The sequence below is a fragment of the Equus asinus genome, chromosome 9 (assembly GCF_041296235.1).
Source record: "Equus asinus isolate D_3611 breed Donkey chromosome 9, EquAss-T2T_v2, whole genome shotgun sequence".
NCBI lineage: Eukaryota > Metazoa > Chordata > Mammalia > Perissodactyla > Equidae > Equus > Equus asinus.
Genome location: NC_091798.1, coordinates 41747445 through 41764064, shown reverse-complemented (window position 1 = coordinate 41764064; position 16620 = coordinate 41747445). Strand labels below are relative to the sequence as shown.

General features: G+C 39.0%; 1 protein-coding gene across 3 annotated transcripts in view; it reads right to left on the bottom strand.

Annotated features, from left to right (window-relative positions):
- The window catches only part of KLHL3 (kelch like family member 3), a 111488-nt gene that overhangs the window by 87978 nt on the left and 6890 nt on the right, over window positions 1-16620 (bottom strand). For all 3 annotated transcript variants that reach the window (XM_014828459.3, XM_070517329.1, XM_070517328.1), the window contains exon 2: window positions 11416-11535. In XM_014828459.3, coding sequence (XP_014683945.1) covers window positions 11416-11535 — 120 coding nt within the window. The remainder of the gene's footprint in view (window positions 1-11415; window positions 11536-16620) is intronic.

Below are 16620 nucleotides of genomic sequence, written 5' to 3'. Positions count from 1 at the left end.
CTGAACAAGCAAATATCAGAGGGGACTATCTTGCACAAACCCAGAGAAGCTGACAATTAATGAACAAACGGGAAAGAGAGAAGAAAGAATGACGAATAAAGATGGAGAATCCAGTTAAGCAAATAAATGAGAGCAGTTCTGATGGGCAGGAAGTGTATCTCAAGGCCAGAGAAACTAACCTGGGAAAGCAACCAAGAGAAACCTGCCAAAAACTCAACTCAGGCTTTCCTGGGGGTGGGAAAGCCTGTCTGCACACTGGAAACTTCTCTATGTACCCACTCTGGATGGAAAAGAGGAGAAGCACCTCTGAAGTACCGCATGGCTCCCAAGCACTTCTAATTCCATTTACCAGAGATCCTATGGGATCTTTTTTTCTGAGCTATCACACTACTCCAAAGGCCAATCTTGAGGAGACAAAAGTAGGGCTATACATTTTATGACTTGGGGAGAACTACAGTATAGCCGTTAGGAAGGAGCTCAGGCCCCAGAATCAAAATGACCAGGATTCGTGTCCCCTGACTATCAGAACTGAGATGTGTTGTAGACAAGATAATGAATAGTGCCAATAATAAACATTCAGTAAATGTTAACTTATTTATTGTCTTCTTTTTTCCACAAAACACTTCATTTAAGATTAGAGGGTAAGTTTTGGACATTTTAAGTTTGAGCTGCCTACTGGACATCTAAGTGGGATTATCGAGTAGGCAAGCAGGCACAAGGGTCTGGAGTCCAGAGGCAGGAGATAGTTAAGAGGTTGAGGGGAAACGGAAGAACCAGTAAAAAAGACAAGAAAGCAGCCAGTGAGCTAGGGGGAAAACCACAGGAGTGAGGTGTCCAAGAAGCCAAGTGAAGAGAGGGCCCAAGGAGGAAGGAATGATCAACTATATCAAATTCTATTGATAAGTAAGAAAAGATTAGGGCAGCTAGTCAGGGCAATCAGACAAAAGGAAAAAAATGAAATAAAAAGCATCCAAATTGGAAAGAACGAAATAAAACTATCTCTATTTTCAGATAACAGGATCTAGTATATAGAAAATCCTAAGGACCCCACTAAAAAACTATTAAAGCAAATAAGTGAGTTCAAAAAGGTTGGAGAATACAAGAGCAATATACAAAAATCACTTGTATTTCTACATACTTGCAATGAACAACCCAAAAATGATATTAAGAAAAATTCCCTTTACAATAGCATCAAAAAGAATAAAATACTTAGGAATAAATTTAACAAAAGAAGTGCAAAACCTATATTCTAAAATTATAAAATACAGTTGAAAGAATTTAAAGACCTAAATAAATGGAGAGACCTCCAGCGTCTTATGGATTGAAAGATTTAATATTGTTAAGATGGCAGTACTCCCCCAAATTGTTCTACAGATTCAACATAAATCCTATCAAACTCTCAGCTGGCTTCTTTGCAGAAATTGACAAGCTGAACCTAAAATTCATAAGGAAGTGCAAGGAAGCTAGAATGGCCAAAACAGTGTTGAAAAAGAAGAACAGAGTTCAAGGACTCATACTTTCCAATTTCAAAACTTACTACAAAGCCAAAGACAGTGTAGTAATAATGTAAGGATAGATATATAGATCAATAGAATAGAATCAAGAGTCCAGAAATAAATCTTCACGTTTACAGTCAATTGATTTTTGACAAGGATGCCAAGGTCATTCTACTGAGAAAGAATAGTCTTTTCAAGAAATGGTGCTGGGACAACTGGATATCCACATGGAAAAGAATGAAGTTGGACCCCTATCTCACACCGTGTACAGAAATTAACTCAGAATGGATCAAAGACCTAAATGTGAGAGGTAAAACTATAGGGGCCAGCCCTATGGCCAAGTGGTTAAGTTCATGCATTCTGCTTCGGTTCCCCAGGTTGGATATTGGGCGTGCACCTACAAATCATTCATCAAGCCATGCTGCGGCAGCATCCCACACAGCAGAACTACAACTGGGATACACAACTACATACAAGGGCTTTGGGGAGAAAAAAAAAAAAGAGGAAGATTGGCAACAGATGTCAGCTCAGGGCCAAATCTTCCCGCACAAAAGAAAAAAAATAGGTAAAACTATAAAACTCTTAGAAGAAAGCTTAGGGTAACTCTCCATGACTTTGGATTAGGCAATGGTTTGTTAAATATGACACCAGAAGCACACAAACAAAAATAGAAAGAACAGATAAATTAGACATCAAAATCTACAACTTTTGTGCTTCAGAGGATACAATCAGGAAAGTGAAAAGACAACATACAAAATGAAAGGAAAATTTTGCAAATAATATATCTGATAAGAGGATTGAATCTAGAATACATAACGGACTTGAACCCTTACAACTCAATAATAAATAGATATATAACCCAATTTTAAAATGGGCAAAGGATCTGAATGACATTTCTCCAAATAAGATATAGAAATGGCCAATGAACACACGAAAAGATGCTCAGCATCATTAGCAATCAGAAAAATGCAAATATGCAAATCAAAACCACCATGAGATACCACCTCACACATTCTAGGATGGCTATAATCAAAAACACAGAAAATAACAAGTGTTGGCAAGGATATGGAGAAATTGGAACCTTCATAAACTGCTGGTAGAAACGTAAAACGGTGCAGCAGCTTTGGAAAACAGTCTGACAGTTCCTTAAAAGGTTAAACATAGGGGCCAGCCCAGTGGCGCAGCAGTTAAGTGCACACATTCCCCGGTTCGGATCCCAGATGCCAACATGGCACCACTTGGCAAGCCATGCTGTGGTAGGCATCCGACATATAAAGTAGAGGAAGATGGGCACAGATGTGAGCTCAGGGCCGGCCTTCCTCAGAAAAAGAGGAGGATTGGCGGCAGATGTTAACTTAGGGCTAATCTTCCTCAAAAAAAAATCAGGTTAAACATAGAGTTACCATATGACCCAGCAATCCCACTGCTACATACACATCCAAAAGAAATGAAGACACACATCCACACAAAAACTCATACATGATTGTTCATAGCAACATTATTTGTAATAGCCAAAAGCCAAATGTGGCATATCCACATAACAAAATATTATTCAGCAATAAGAAGGAATGAAATAGTGAGACATGCTACAAGATGGATGAACCTTGAAAACATTATGCTAAGTGAAAGAAGTCAGTTACCAAAGACCACATATTCTATGATTCCAAAATAGGCAAATCTATAGAGACACAAAGTAGATTAGTGGTTGCCTAGGGCTGGGGGTGGGGTGGAAAGCAGGATAAGGAAAATAGGAAGATGACTGCTAAAGTATATAGGATTTTTTTGGGGGGGTGGGGAGTGATGAACTTGTTCTAATTGATTGTTGGTTGCATGACTGTGAATATACTAAAAGCCATTAAATTGTATACTTTAAATGTGTGAATTGTATGGCATATGAATTATATCTTGATAAAGCTGTTACCACAATAAGAAAAACAGAGAGCAATGTGCTAAGATAGTTCATTACTAGTAATAAAGGCATAGTGGCAGACCATCCAAAAAAAAGGATAAGGGCAGAGAACTATTTGTAATGTTGAACTGAGAGGTTAAAACAGTCAAGATGAGCTACAAGAGACTGCCTCTCCCTTTCAGGCCTGGTCAGGGTGTGCTATTCCAAAAAGGACCACATCCCCACTTGCTGGCTGTCTGGTCAGGAGCCAAAGAGCCCTTCGAGCTCTGCTGCCCAGAAGCAGCTGTTGGTCTGACCAGAGCAGAGCCATGAAGTGCACAGGAGGAGGAAGGCTGGGTGGTTACCATGCCAACAACCCATTCTCTACCATGTAAGTAAAAAGAATAGGAAACTCGTGAAATGGGTGATTCATAAATTGCAAAGAACACGTGTACTTGAACCAAAATAGCTTAAAATTGAGGGAGGGGAATGTAAAAACAATCCAAGAAATAACCCCAGGTCCCTGGAATATCATGTAACATTTTATTAGCTTAATCCCAGGATGGCAAGATGCTTTACCCAGGCCTTCATCAAAACAAAGCATGCCTCTCTCCAGTTCCCATTAAACTCACCCATATCAATAAAGTGTCTATTCAGGCCCCCCTTTCTCTCCCTGCCTCACTTACTCCACTCTAGGTTTTAAAATTAGCCATTTAAATACCTTCGAATTTGATATAATCTTTCAACACCACTAGAATGCAAGCTTCACTGAGGTCAAGACTTTGACTTTCGGGGTGGGCCTGGTGGAGCAGCGGTTAAGTTCACACGTTCCGCTTCCTGGCGGCCTGGCGTTTGCCAATTCGGCTCCCAGGTGCGGACATGGCACCACTTGGCAAAAAGCCACGCTGTGGCAGGTGTCCCACATAGAAAGTAGAGGAAGATTGGCACGGATGTTAGCTCAGGGCCAGGCTTCCTCAGCAAAAAGAGGAGGACTGGCAGTAGTTAGCTCAGGACTAATCTTCCTCAAAAAAAAAAAAAAAAAAAAAAAGGACTTTGATTCTCTTATGTCCTGCCATATTCCTGTAACTGAGCACAGTGCTTCGCACACCATCATCATCATAATAATAGCTAACATAGAATGTTCACGAAGAGCTGGGCCTCACAAAAATATCTAAGGAATATGTATTATTATTATGCTACACGCTGTTGAAATCAGTAATTCTACTACTAGGAATTAATTCTATAGGCATAATCATGCATGTGCACAAGTATTTAACAACAGCAATATGTTCCATCACTGTTTTAAGCACTTTACTTATTAATCCCCTTAACAAGCCAGCAAGACTGGAACTATTATTAGTCTCATTTTATGGTTGACAAAAGTGAGGTCAGGGAGTTTAATTAATTTGTCCAAGGTCACACAGCTAGTAACTACTGGAGCCAAGATTTGAAACCAGGCTGCCTGGCTTGAGTCTATGCTTGTGACCATTATGCTATACCACTCCCAACAGAACCAATGCAGGTACTAATTGAGGGATTAAAAATCCTATATCCAACAGGGAACTGTTTTAAAAAAATAAACCCCAAAAACAAAATATCATCCATCCACTTAAAATAACAGTAGAACAGTGAGTGACATAGAAAAACTTGCTCAATATAATGTTAAGAGAAAAAAATCTGGTTGAGACATATATTTTAAAGAAAGATATTCTCCAAAGTGTTAACAATGATTACCACTTCATATTAAAATTACAGATGACTTTTTGCTCACTTGTATTTTCTAAATGTTCTATAATAAATATATTCCTTTTACAAAAATTTAAAAGAAAAACAAAAGGCAAATTCATGCCTAAACCTAAACTAAAATTTTCCCAGCCAAAACATCCACAGACTGTGGTCCATTTTTAAAAAAACATAAAAAGGAAGAACAAGATTGTGATGGTTAATTTTATTTGTCAATTTAACTGGGCTAAGGGATGCCCAGATAACTGGTAAAACATTATTTCTGGTGTGTCTGTGAGGGTGTCTCCAGAAGAGATTAGCATATGAATTGGTAGACTGAGAAAAGATCTCCTTTGCCAATGCAGGTGGGCATCACCCAATCCACAGAGGGCTTGCATAGAACAAAAAGGCAAGGGAAAGGAGAATTCTCTCTTTCTTTTCTTGAGCTGGACTGTCCATCTTCTTGTGCCCTCACATCAGAGCTCCTGGTTCACAGGCCTTTGGACTGTAGGACTTACACCAGTGGCTCTTGTTTCTCAGGCCTTCAGACTCAGACCGAATTATACCACTGGCTTTCCTGGTGCTCTTGCTTGCAGACAGCAGACTGTGGGAATTCTCAGCCTCTTTAACCACGTGAGCCAATTCCTATAATAAATCTCCTCTAATATACATCTATAGATATATATATCTATATAAATATAGATAGATGATAGATAGATAGATAGACAGACAGACAGACAGACAGACAGTTGGAGATATCTTATTGGTTCTATTTCTCTGAAAAACCCTGACTAATACAAGGATTACTCACTTAAATTTCAGCAAAGAACGAGTGTTTTCCAAAACAAGTTCCACAAAACACTAGGTCTATACATAACAACAACAGCCAAAGAGGGCTCTCTAGTCAAATACGTGTGGGAAACCCTTAGTTAGATAAGTTTATTTCAGGACTTTTCAGAGCTTTTAATATGCCTATATGCATTATGGATCTCAGAGTGGGGGTAGAGCAGTTTTAAATAGCATTTTTCAAACTCATTTGGGCACAGAGCTCTTTTTTCCCACAGAGCATCTTGAGAAAATGATCCTCAGAACAGACTTAGGCAAATGCTGATTTATACAAAAGAGAAGCAGCAGCAGGACCATCGGAGGAGGTTTAATTCAAGTCCATGCTTTTGGGGAAAGATGCAAAAACATGGTAACTTGCAAATAAGCAACAAAGACATAGCAGGATGACATTATAAGCTATTTAACAAAAAGAAAGGATGCTAGTAATGGAAAGTGGGTGTGAGGGGAATTCTGCGTGGACATCTATTCCCTGAGCCCTCCCTTTCAGCAGTTACTGGAGTTGGCTTACCAGGCAAAAAAAAGTCTGATGAGAGATTCGGAATCTTTTTTTCCCCTAGTTGTATTGAGATATAATCGACATTTAACACTGTGTAAGTTTAAGGTATATAATGTGATGATTTGATATACATATATATTATGAAATGATTATCACAATAAGGTTAGTTAACACATCTATTACCTCACATAGTTATCATTTATTTTATGTTGTGAGAACTTTTAAGATCTACTCTCTTAGCAACTTTCAAGTGTACAACACAGTATTGCTAACTGTAGTCACCATGTTGTACTTTACATCCCAGAACTCATTCACCTTATAAATGGAAATTTGTACCCTTTGACCACAGCTCCTCACTTCCCATACCCCACAGCCCATGACAACCACCAATCTACTTTCCGTTTCTGAGTCTGGCTTTCTTAGATTACACATACAAATGAGATCATACAGTATTTGTCTTTCTCTGTCTGACTTATTCCACTTAGCATAATGCCCTCAACATTATCCATGTTGTTGCAAATGGCAGGATTTGCTTCTTTTTCATAGCTGAATAATATTCTGCTGTATATATATATACCACATCCTCTTTCTCCATTCATCCATCAACTGACACTTAGGTTGTTTCCATGTCTTGGCTATTGTGAATAATGTTGCAGTGAACATGGGGGAGCAGATATCTCTTCAAAATAGTAACTTCGTTTCCTTTGTATATATACCCAGAAGTGGGATTGCTAGATTGTATGATTGTTCGATTTTTTATTTTTTGAGGAAACTCCATACTGTTTTCCATAGTGGCTGTACCAATTTACATTCCTACCAATAGTGCACAAGGATTCCCTTTTCTCCACAGCCTCACCAACACTTATTATCTCTTGGTTTTTTGATAATAGCCATTCTTATCAGTGTGAGTTGACGTCTCATTGTGGTTTTGATTTGCATTTCCCTGAAGATTAGTGATGTTGAGCACCTTTTCATGTATCTGTTGGCCATTTGGATGTCTCTTTTGGAAAAATGTCTATTCAGATCCTTTGCCCCTTTCTTTTTTTGGTGAGGAATATTGGCCCTGAGCTAACAGCTGTGCCAATCTTCCTCTATTTTGTATGTGGGTTGCCACCACAGCATGGCTTGATGAGCAGTGTGTAGGTCCATGCCCAGGATCCGAACCCGTGAACGCCAGGTCACCAAAGCAGAGCGCATGAACTTAACCCCTACGCCAGTGGGCCAGCCCCACTTTGCCCATTTTTTAATCAGATTATTTATGTTACTTTGCCATTGAGTTGTATGGGATCCTTATATATCTTGGATATTAACCCTTTATCAGATATATTCTCCCATCCCATAGGTTGCCTTTACATTTTGTTGATGGTTTCCTTTGCTGTGCAGAAGCGTTTTAGTTTGATATAGCCCCATTTGTTTATTTTTGCTTTTGTTGCTTGTGCTTTTGGTGTCATATCCAAAAAGCCATTGCTAAGATCAATGATGAGTTTTTTCCTATGTTTTCTTCCAGGAAGTTTATGGTTTCAAGTCCTAAAATTTAAGTCTTTAATCTATTTTTAGTTAATTTTTGTGAGTGGTGTAAGATAGGCATTCAATTTCATTCTTTTGCATGTGGCTGTCAGTTTTTCTAACACCATTTAGTGAAGAGACTGTCCTTTCCTCATTGAGTAGTCTTAGCTCCTTTTTCAAATATTAGTTGACCATATATGCATGGGTTTATTTCTGAGCTCTCAATTCTGTTCCATTGGTCTATGTGTCTGTACCATACTGTTCTATATTACCACAGTAATATAGTTTGAAATCAGGAAGTGTGATGTCTCCAGCTCTGCTCTTCTTTTACAAGATTGCTCTAGCTATTCAGGGTCTTTTGTAGTTCCATACAAATTTTAAGATTGTTTTTCTATTTCTTTGAAAGACATCATTGGAAATTTGATAGGGATTACATTGAATCCATAGATAGCTTTGGGTAGCTTGGACATTTTAACAATGTTAATTCTTCCAATCCATGAATATAGGATATCTTTCCACTTATTTGTGTCTTTGACCTCTTTTATCAGTGTCTTATAGTTTTCAGTGTACAGATCTTTCATCTCTTTGGTTAAACTTATTCCTAAGTATTTTATCGTTTTTGATGTTATTGTAAATGGGATTGTTTTCTTTATTTCTTTTTCAGATATTTTATTGTTAGTGTATAGAAATGCAACTGACTTTTGTATGTTGATTTTGAATCCTGCAACTTTACCAAATTTGTTTACTAGTTCCAACACCTTTTTGATGGACTCCTAGGGTTTTCTATATATAGGATCATGTTATCTGCAGAGACAATTTAACATCTTCCTTTCTGATTTAGATGGTTTTTATTTCTTTTTCTTGCCTAATTGCTCTGGCTAGGAATTCTAATACTACGTTCAATAGGAATGATAAGAATGGACACTCTTATCTTGTTCCTGATCTGAGAGGAAAAGCTTTCAACCTTTCACCATTGAGTATGATGTGAGCTGTGGGTTTGTCATATATGGTTTTTATTATGTTGAGGTATGTTCCTTCTATACCCAATTTACTGGGAGTTTTTATTATGAGAGGGTGTTGAATTTTGTCAAACACTTCCACGTATATTGAGAGGGTCACATGATATTTATCCTTCATTCTATTAATATGTTGTGTCACATTTATTGATTTGCATATCTTGAACCATCCTTGCATCCCAGGGATAAATCCCACTTGATCATGGTATATGATCCTTTTAACATGTTGTTGAATTCAGTTTGCTAGTATTTTGTTGAGAATTTTTGCATCACTATTCATCAGGGATATCGGCCTGTAATTTTCTTTTCTTGTCAAATCCTTATCTGGTTTTGGTATCCGGGTAATGCTGGCCTTCTTAAAATGAGTTTGGGAGTGTTCCCTCCTCTTCAAGTTTTTGGAAGAGTTTAAGAAGGATTGGCATCAATTCTTCTTTGAATGTTTGGTAGAATTCACCAGTGAAATCATCTGGTCATGGGCTTTTCTTTGTTGGGACATTTTTGGTTACCAATTCAAACTCCTTAATCATTATTGGTCTGATCAGATTTTCTACGTCTTCTTGATTCTGTCTAGATAGGTCGTATGTTTCAAGGAATTTCTCCATTTCTTCTAGGTTATCCAATTTGTTAGCATATAATCTTTGATAATGGCCTCTTATGATTATTTGTATTTCTAGGGTATCAATTGTAATGTCTCCTCTTCCATTTATAATGTTGAGTCCTCTCATTTTTTCTTGGTTAGTCTTTTCAAAAAACCAACTCTTAGTTTCATTGATTTTTTTCTATTGTCTTTCTAGTCTCTATTTCATTTATCCTTGCTCTAATCTTTATTATTTCCTACCTTCTACTAACTTTGGGCTTAGTTTTTTCTTTTTTCTAATTCCTTGAGGTGTAAATTTAGGTTGTTTATTTGGAGACTTTGAGCCTTAAATCAGACAAAGGACACAAGCCACACTCAAGGAAACTAAATGAGAAACTTCAATAATGTCTAGGGAACACAACACAAATTCTTTAGTGACAACAGAACCATACCCACAGGCATGAACATCACCATTTCCCACTGCCTAAGACAACAATGACAGAGCTTCCAGGAAATCTGGCAGGAGGCCTAATAAAAACTGAGCAGTAGAGCATAACACAAATTTAATTTAACTTGGTTTTTAATGCCAAAGACTAGGCCCTGCAGAAAGGAGAAATGAGGAAATGAATATAGATCAAATAAAACTTTTGTTTAAAAGTAGTTCAATTCCCTACTCAACCAACGCATCTTCAGCTACATGCACTTTTGCTCATGCCATTTTCTCTGCCTGGAAGCCTTTCTCCTAACCCTACCACTTTTCATTTCTTTAATTCTCAGTTGTTCTTCAATATTTAGTTCAAACATCATCCTCTTAAGGAAATGTTCTCCAAAGTTGTTGTTTGACATACCTTCTTCCACAGTACCCTTTAAGAAACAAATAATTATTGCACGCCTACAACTTGGCAGGCACCTGATGCACTCCTCATTTACAACACCTATTTGTACTGTAGAAAGATCATTTTCATTGACCTATTTACATTGTTTACCTTGTAACCCCACTACCCATCCCAGAGCCTAGCCAATACCTCTGGGCATCTTTGGTGAATGATTCAAAGCTCCTATGAAGTACCAGTGCTAGAGATCAAAATGATTCAGAAGTTGCCCCTGCCCTCAGGGAGCTCATGAACTACAGAGAAAAGAGGAGATAAACAATTACAGTTCAAAATAGGATGAAGTATGCAGTTAATAATAGTGTGGGCAAACAGAGCTTCTGAGCTCTGAGGTAGGGAAGAAATTGTGTGCACACCTTTGTGCAGAAAAACATGTTCAGTGCCCTGAAACTGTCTTGCAACAAGCTCATCAAACATGCACATTGGCCTTACAAATAGCCTGTACACACTTCACCATTTAGCTCAGTGAGGATGAGTACATTTTCATTCCATTTCTTTCTTTATACAGTTAAATTGCATTTTAGAAGCTAGATATTCTTCCGTTCATGTGGCTGTCTTGACAAGCTAAGTTCAGACCAAGGAATGAGAGAAGGAGGCCAAAAGAGAATGCATGGCATTTACAATCTTTAATCTGCAATTGTGTACAGGTGTTGCAATCATTCTATTATCGGTCTTCAAGCAGCTGGTTCAGTTAGAAATCAAGTTTATGAATAGAACTGCTGTAACCATAAAGGATTTTTCCCTGTGATTAAGCACTAAAATGATAGGTGTTAAATAAATATAAAGGAAAGAGAGATTTCTGAAAGCCATTCTGTCTCGATCAGATTTTCAAAGAGGAAGCCAAGTAACTGTCTGAGAGTGGGTGGATAAGAGTCAGAATTCACTAGGTGGTGGTGTTCTGACTTCTGTTCTCAGTCCCTGATGACGCTCACCCAGCAAGTTCCTTCCAAAAGGGCACAGACAAAATAGGAAAAGTACCTCCGCAGATCATTCATAACCTTGAACGCCTTCCCCATGTGGGCAGGGTTGACAGTGATCTTCCTCTGGTTCTTCTCATCATTCCCAGGCTGTAGTAGGGGTTGGGAGCTCGGCTTGATGCTGTGAAGAGGAAGAGAGTGGGAGGGGAAAGAGAGGATCACATGTTGGTAAACTCATTCATCCAACTGCCACAAGCCCATGCATTTGCCCACCCACCAGGAGCATCTCTGTCAGCCTGTACTCTTCACCAAAGACCGGTAGGGAAGGAAATCACTGAGTCAGGAATTTCTGCAGGATCTTCCAATACAGAGTGCATTCCTCTGGTGGAAGCCATGTCCTAGCTCAGCTTCTTCCACCAAGCACTTGTGTGACTTTGTGGGAGGTCCTTATCCTCCATCTCTCCATCCCAAAAAGGTGGGAGGTGAAGGGAGACTAAGTACTATACCAGTCGCTTCACTGAGATATTTGTTCATTCAACTAACACTTAATAGAGCCTACTATGTGCCAGGCACTGTATTTAAATTTAAGGGAAATACCACAATAAACAATGCACAGACCGTCCTCTCACAAGTTTAGAGTTCAGCAGAGGAGAAAGGCAAGTAAACAGTTAAACATCATATCTTAAGGATTACGATTCGATAGGAGTTACAGAAACACAGAGGATGGGCAACTATCCCAGTGCTGGCAGGTTGAGGGGAAACTTCCTAGAAGCTGAGGAAGAACAGAAGCTTAAGGAAGAGCAGAAATTGGCCAGGTAAAACGGAAGATGGAGAGTATTTTGACAGAGGAAACAATATTCACAAAGACCTGGAGAAACAGTCAAGTGTGTTCGAAGTACTGAAAGTTGAGTAAAGCTAGAGGAAAGTATCAAGAGAAAAGGCTAGAAGACTGAGCAGTCTTATAAGTGTTGTATAAGCCAAGCTAAGGAGTTCGGACTTCATTCTGAAACAATGAGAAGCCATCAAAAGGTTTTAAGCATGACTCTGCCCCAAGGAGTCAAGCTGAGAGCAAAGTCAATTCACCTGCTAAAGGCAGCATACTCAGGACCCTGGAGAACCGCGCTTTTGTCATGGTGACACAAGGATGAGTGCAGTGGTTTCCAGGCTCTCTCCGGACTTTAGACTAATCAAGTTTTTTGAAAAGGGCGGGGAGACACAAACAGTGGCATCAACTTTTTATATTGCTGAGTAAGGGTATTTATAAAAAAAGAAATCCTACCCTCTGAGAAAAAAAAAGGTTTTAAGCATGGAAGTGGGGCAGGAAGCAGGTAAACACATTTGTGCTTTAGAAAGATCACATTGGATACAGTGTGGAGAACAGTGGCACAAGAGCAAAACCTTTGGGGAAGCCGTAATCCCACAGAAACACAAGGGATTGTAGCTGTTATGAAAAGGACTATCTGTGTGGGCTAAATGAGCAGGTCGTGACTAGCAAGAGCCACTCATAATCTCAAAGCTCTCTACATCTGGGACAAAACTCTCAAATCCGCATGGGATGCCACCTAGACATCCAACTACTCCTGACCAACATGTCTCTAATTTTTGGGGGGTGGTAAAGAAGAATCAAGAGAACAAGCAAGGAAAAGACTTTCTCCCCAAACTGATGAAACTATTCAGCTCCAAGGTCAAGCCTGAGACCTTGGAGTTACCTCTGTTTAGTCAAGGCTTTGCTTTGCTAGTAGGAAAATAGAGTCTTCTCCACTTGTGTAGATTTGAGGACCACAGTTCACTCCCACTCAAAAATGCTAAGGACAGCTAGTTTCTCTTCCTTTCTCTATTGGGTCTCTGTTCATACTATTGCCCAGCCTTGCAAATCGGCTTGAGAAAAGGATACTGTGGTTCAGAGAATGTTCCAGAGAACTGGGAGTCTCTACAGATTTCACACTGGGATTTGTAACTATTGTAACATTAAAATACAACCAGCATGCCAAACCCACAGCTTGTCTGACCTTATCAGACTTCTCTTTTGGCTTCCTTCCTCACCTTCAGTTAAGCATGCAAATGTAAGCTACGGACATCTGAACTTTGGGACTGTTAGGATTCTGGGTGCAAAGAAATTAGCTGAAAACAAGGAGATAAATATCAAGAGATGCACAAAGGCAGATGATTAGAGTCATGTGTTTAAGGAGGTAAAGAAAATCTCAAAATAAAAAATGTGACCAAGGCGAGGGAGCACCCAGTAAAGATGAAAAATTTCATATAAGAAATCCCACAAGCATAATTTCTTTCATAGTTAATGTCCTTCCCTACTCCAAGGCCAGAAAGATAATTTCTATTTTCTACTAAAAGTTTAACATTTTTGCCTTTGATATTTAAACTGTTACTTTATCTGATGTTGATTGTTATGTCAATACAAAATAGGGATCTAATTTTTTCCTATAAGTTCCATTTATTGAATACTTCTTTTTCCCATTCACCTGTCATACCACCTGAAGTCACATATCAAAGTTGCAAATATACAGGAATCTATTTCTGAATTCTCTAAACTATTAGACCATTGGTCAGTTACATGTCTCTGTACCAGCACCACATTATTTCTGTAGCTTCGTTATAAGGCCTGATATCCGATAGAGCAAGTCCCCAATCCTATTACTATGCTTCAGATGTGTCTTGACTATTCTAGTGTCTTTAATCTTTCATACAAATTTTAGTATCAGTTTGTCAAGTTCCACGAAAGACTCTCATGGGCTTTTGACAGAAATTGCACTGAATTTATAGATCAATTTTGATAGAACTGACATCTTTCTAGTATGAGGTCTTCCTATACATGAACGTGGAACATCTCTCCATTTATTTAGGCCCTCTTTAATGTCACTCAATCTTTTATATTTTTCTGTATGAAGACCTTACATGTATTTGATTAAATTTATTCTTAAGTATAGTTTTTGTTGCTATTTTTTAATAGCAATGGTATCTTTCTTAAATTATATTTTCTGATAGTTATGGGTTATAAAATGCAGTTGACTTTTGAAAACTGATCTTATATCCAGCCGCCTTATCAAATGTTCCTGTTATTTCTAACTATTTGTCCGAAGAATCAATTGGGTGTTCTATGTAAACAATCAGATTACCTATATATAATGCCAGAGGTTTTTTTCCTCCTTCCCAATTCTTAGCCTTCTAATTTCTTTTTTGAAAGAAATTTTGCACTGGCTAGGATGGCCACACAATGTGGAACAGAAAGTGTCCTAATAAATATTCTTGTCATCTCCTTCATTTTAAAGAAGATGTTTCTAATGTTTCCCCATTGTATATATTTGTTATAGGACTTTTGTAGATGCCCTTAATCAAATTAAGAAAATTTCCTTGTATTTTATGTTTTTTAATCACAAACTAATACCGAATTTTATCAAATGTTTTTGTGAATCTAATGTGATGATCATATAAATTTTTCCTTTTAATCTTTTAATGTAGTAAATAACACTAACGTATTTTCTAATACTAAACCATACTCTCGTTCTGGGATAAACCTAGAAACTGTAAAACACTGCACAAATATTCATTATAAATGTTATCTTCAAATTGTAGAGAGACTTAAAAGCTAGGAAGAGAAAATATAATTTCGTGTCAATCAGGGAACTACTGAAGGTTTTTGACAGGGAACTAATAAGATTAGAGCTCCTGAAAGCCCAGTGGACACACATTATTAGTTCCATTTCACATATATGGAACAGATGTAGACCAAGTACAGCCATTTTGGAAGCGATGACAACAATCTTCAGTGTGACTAGTGAATGGGAAAGCTTGCTCTTCCTTGTTGTGTTGCTCTTTGCACTTTCCAGCCTTCCAGAATGGTCCAATAATGAGGTACCGCTGTTAATGCAACGTTGTGTTTACCAAAAGGTCTCAAACACAGATTGCCTGTCATCCAAGGATTAAAGTTCAACAAAATGCAATTCACACTAAAGCCTCCCTGACAGAACAAGTGACTTGTTGATGACCCTAGGACTGGCTAGGGAAAGGACATCTGGCTTCCCCATTCTACTCATATCCTTTTCCACCCTTGAGGCAGGGGCAAGGCTTGACATTGCAAGGAGCCCAAGGCCTCTTTCTCCCCCTGCTCTGCTCCTCTGTGAGGACACAGGAAGTCTGGAGTAGATTCTAGATCCCTGGTTTCTGGAATAGAAACTTTTTGGCAACTCGATGACCCTCAAGAGAGCAGGAAGTTAAGTAAAGAGAGCATGGGGGCTCAGAAAAGGTAAAAATCTTTTACAAGGTCACACAGTTAATAAGTGGCAGAGATGGGATCCGAGCTCAGGTATCCTTGATTTGAAGCCCAATCTATTTCCACCACAGCCTACCCGCTTCAGCAATACAGTACATACATGTACATAAATGCACACACACACACACATATGCCTCAGCCTAGGATCACCATGCTCAGGCACGGAGTTGCTAGATCCCACCATTGCCTCCCCTAAACCTTTCCCCCTCCATTCATACCAGATCTTAACTAGCTAGTCTTCAACAGATAACCCACTCCCACCTTATCATGGCCTAATCCCCAGCATGCTCAGTTCTTGATCGCACACAAGGCTGGTGGATCCCCCTTCCCACCACACTGAGGTGTATGCCCACGCCCTCGTCCAAGTCCAAGGCCTAGGACCATCCTAGACAGAACACCAGGAAGCACATCAGCAAGGCAGGAGACAGGAAAGCCTCTCAGCAGGCCAACTGTGCAGAAGCGTTTGGGGAACCTGACAAATGAGCTCCAGAGCATCCAGGGTGTGAGAGGATGAGGAGGAGAGGGCAGGGGAGGCTGAGAAACGCTGCTGAGGGTTATGAACTGCATTCCCTCTAAAAGTCTTCAAGAGATGCAAATAAAGTTCAGGCAGCGTGGGCCGACCCTGGGCCACATATAGAGAGCCTAAGCACTTTATGTTCAAGCTACAGAAGAGAGAGGAGAGAGGCAAAGTCACCTAAAGAAGGCAAAACAACTTTGAGTCAGAGTAAGACTATGCTGAATGCATTAAAATCCCTCAACAAAGAAAGTGCCCTTCAGAAAGGGAAACTGAAAAACAGGAATCAGACAGAGAAAGCCCTTGGTCCAGCTCATCCCGCAATATCTAGAAAAGAAAATGATACCATCATCAGACATAGTCATTTGGTTCCACCTCAGGTCAGATCCCTGTTGTGAAGTTTAAATAGTCAAATGCCATAAGTCAGTCCCTGGCTCACTCTGCAGCCTTTTGATCAATTTGGCCTC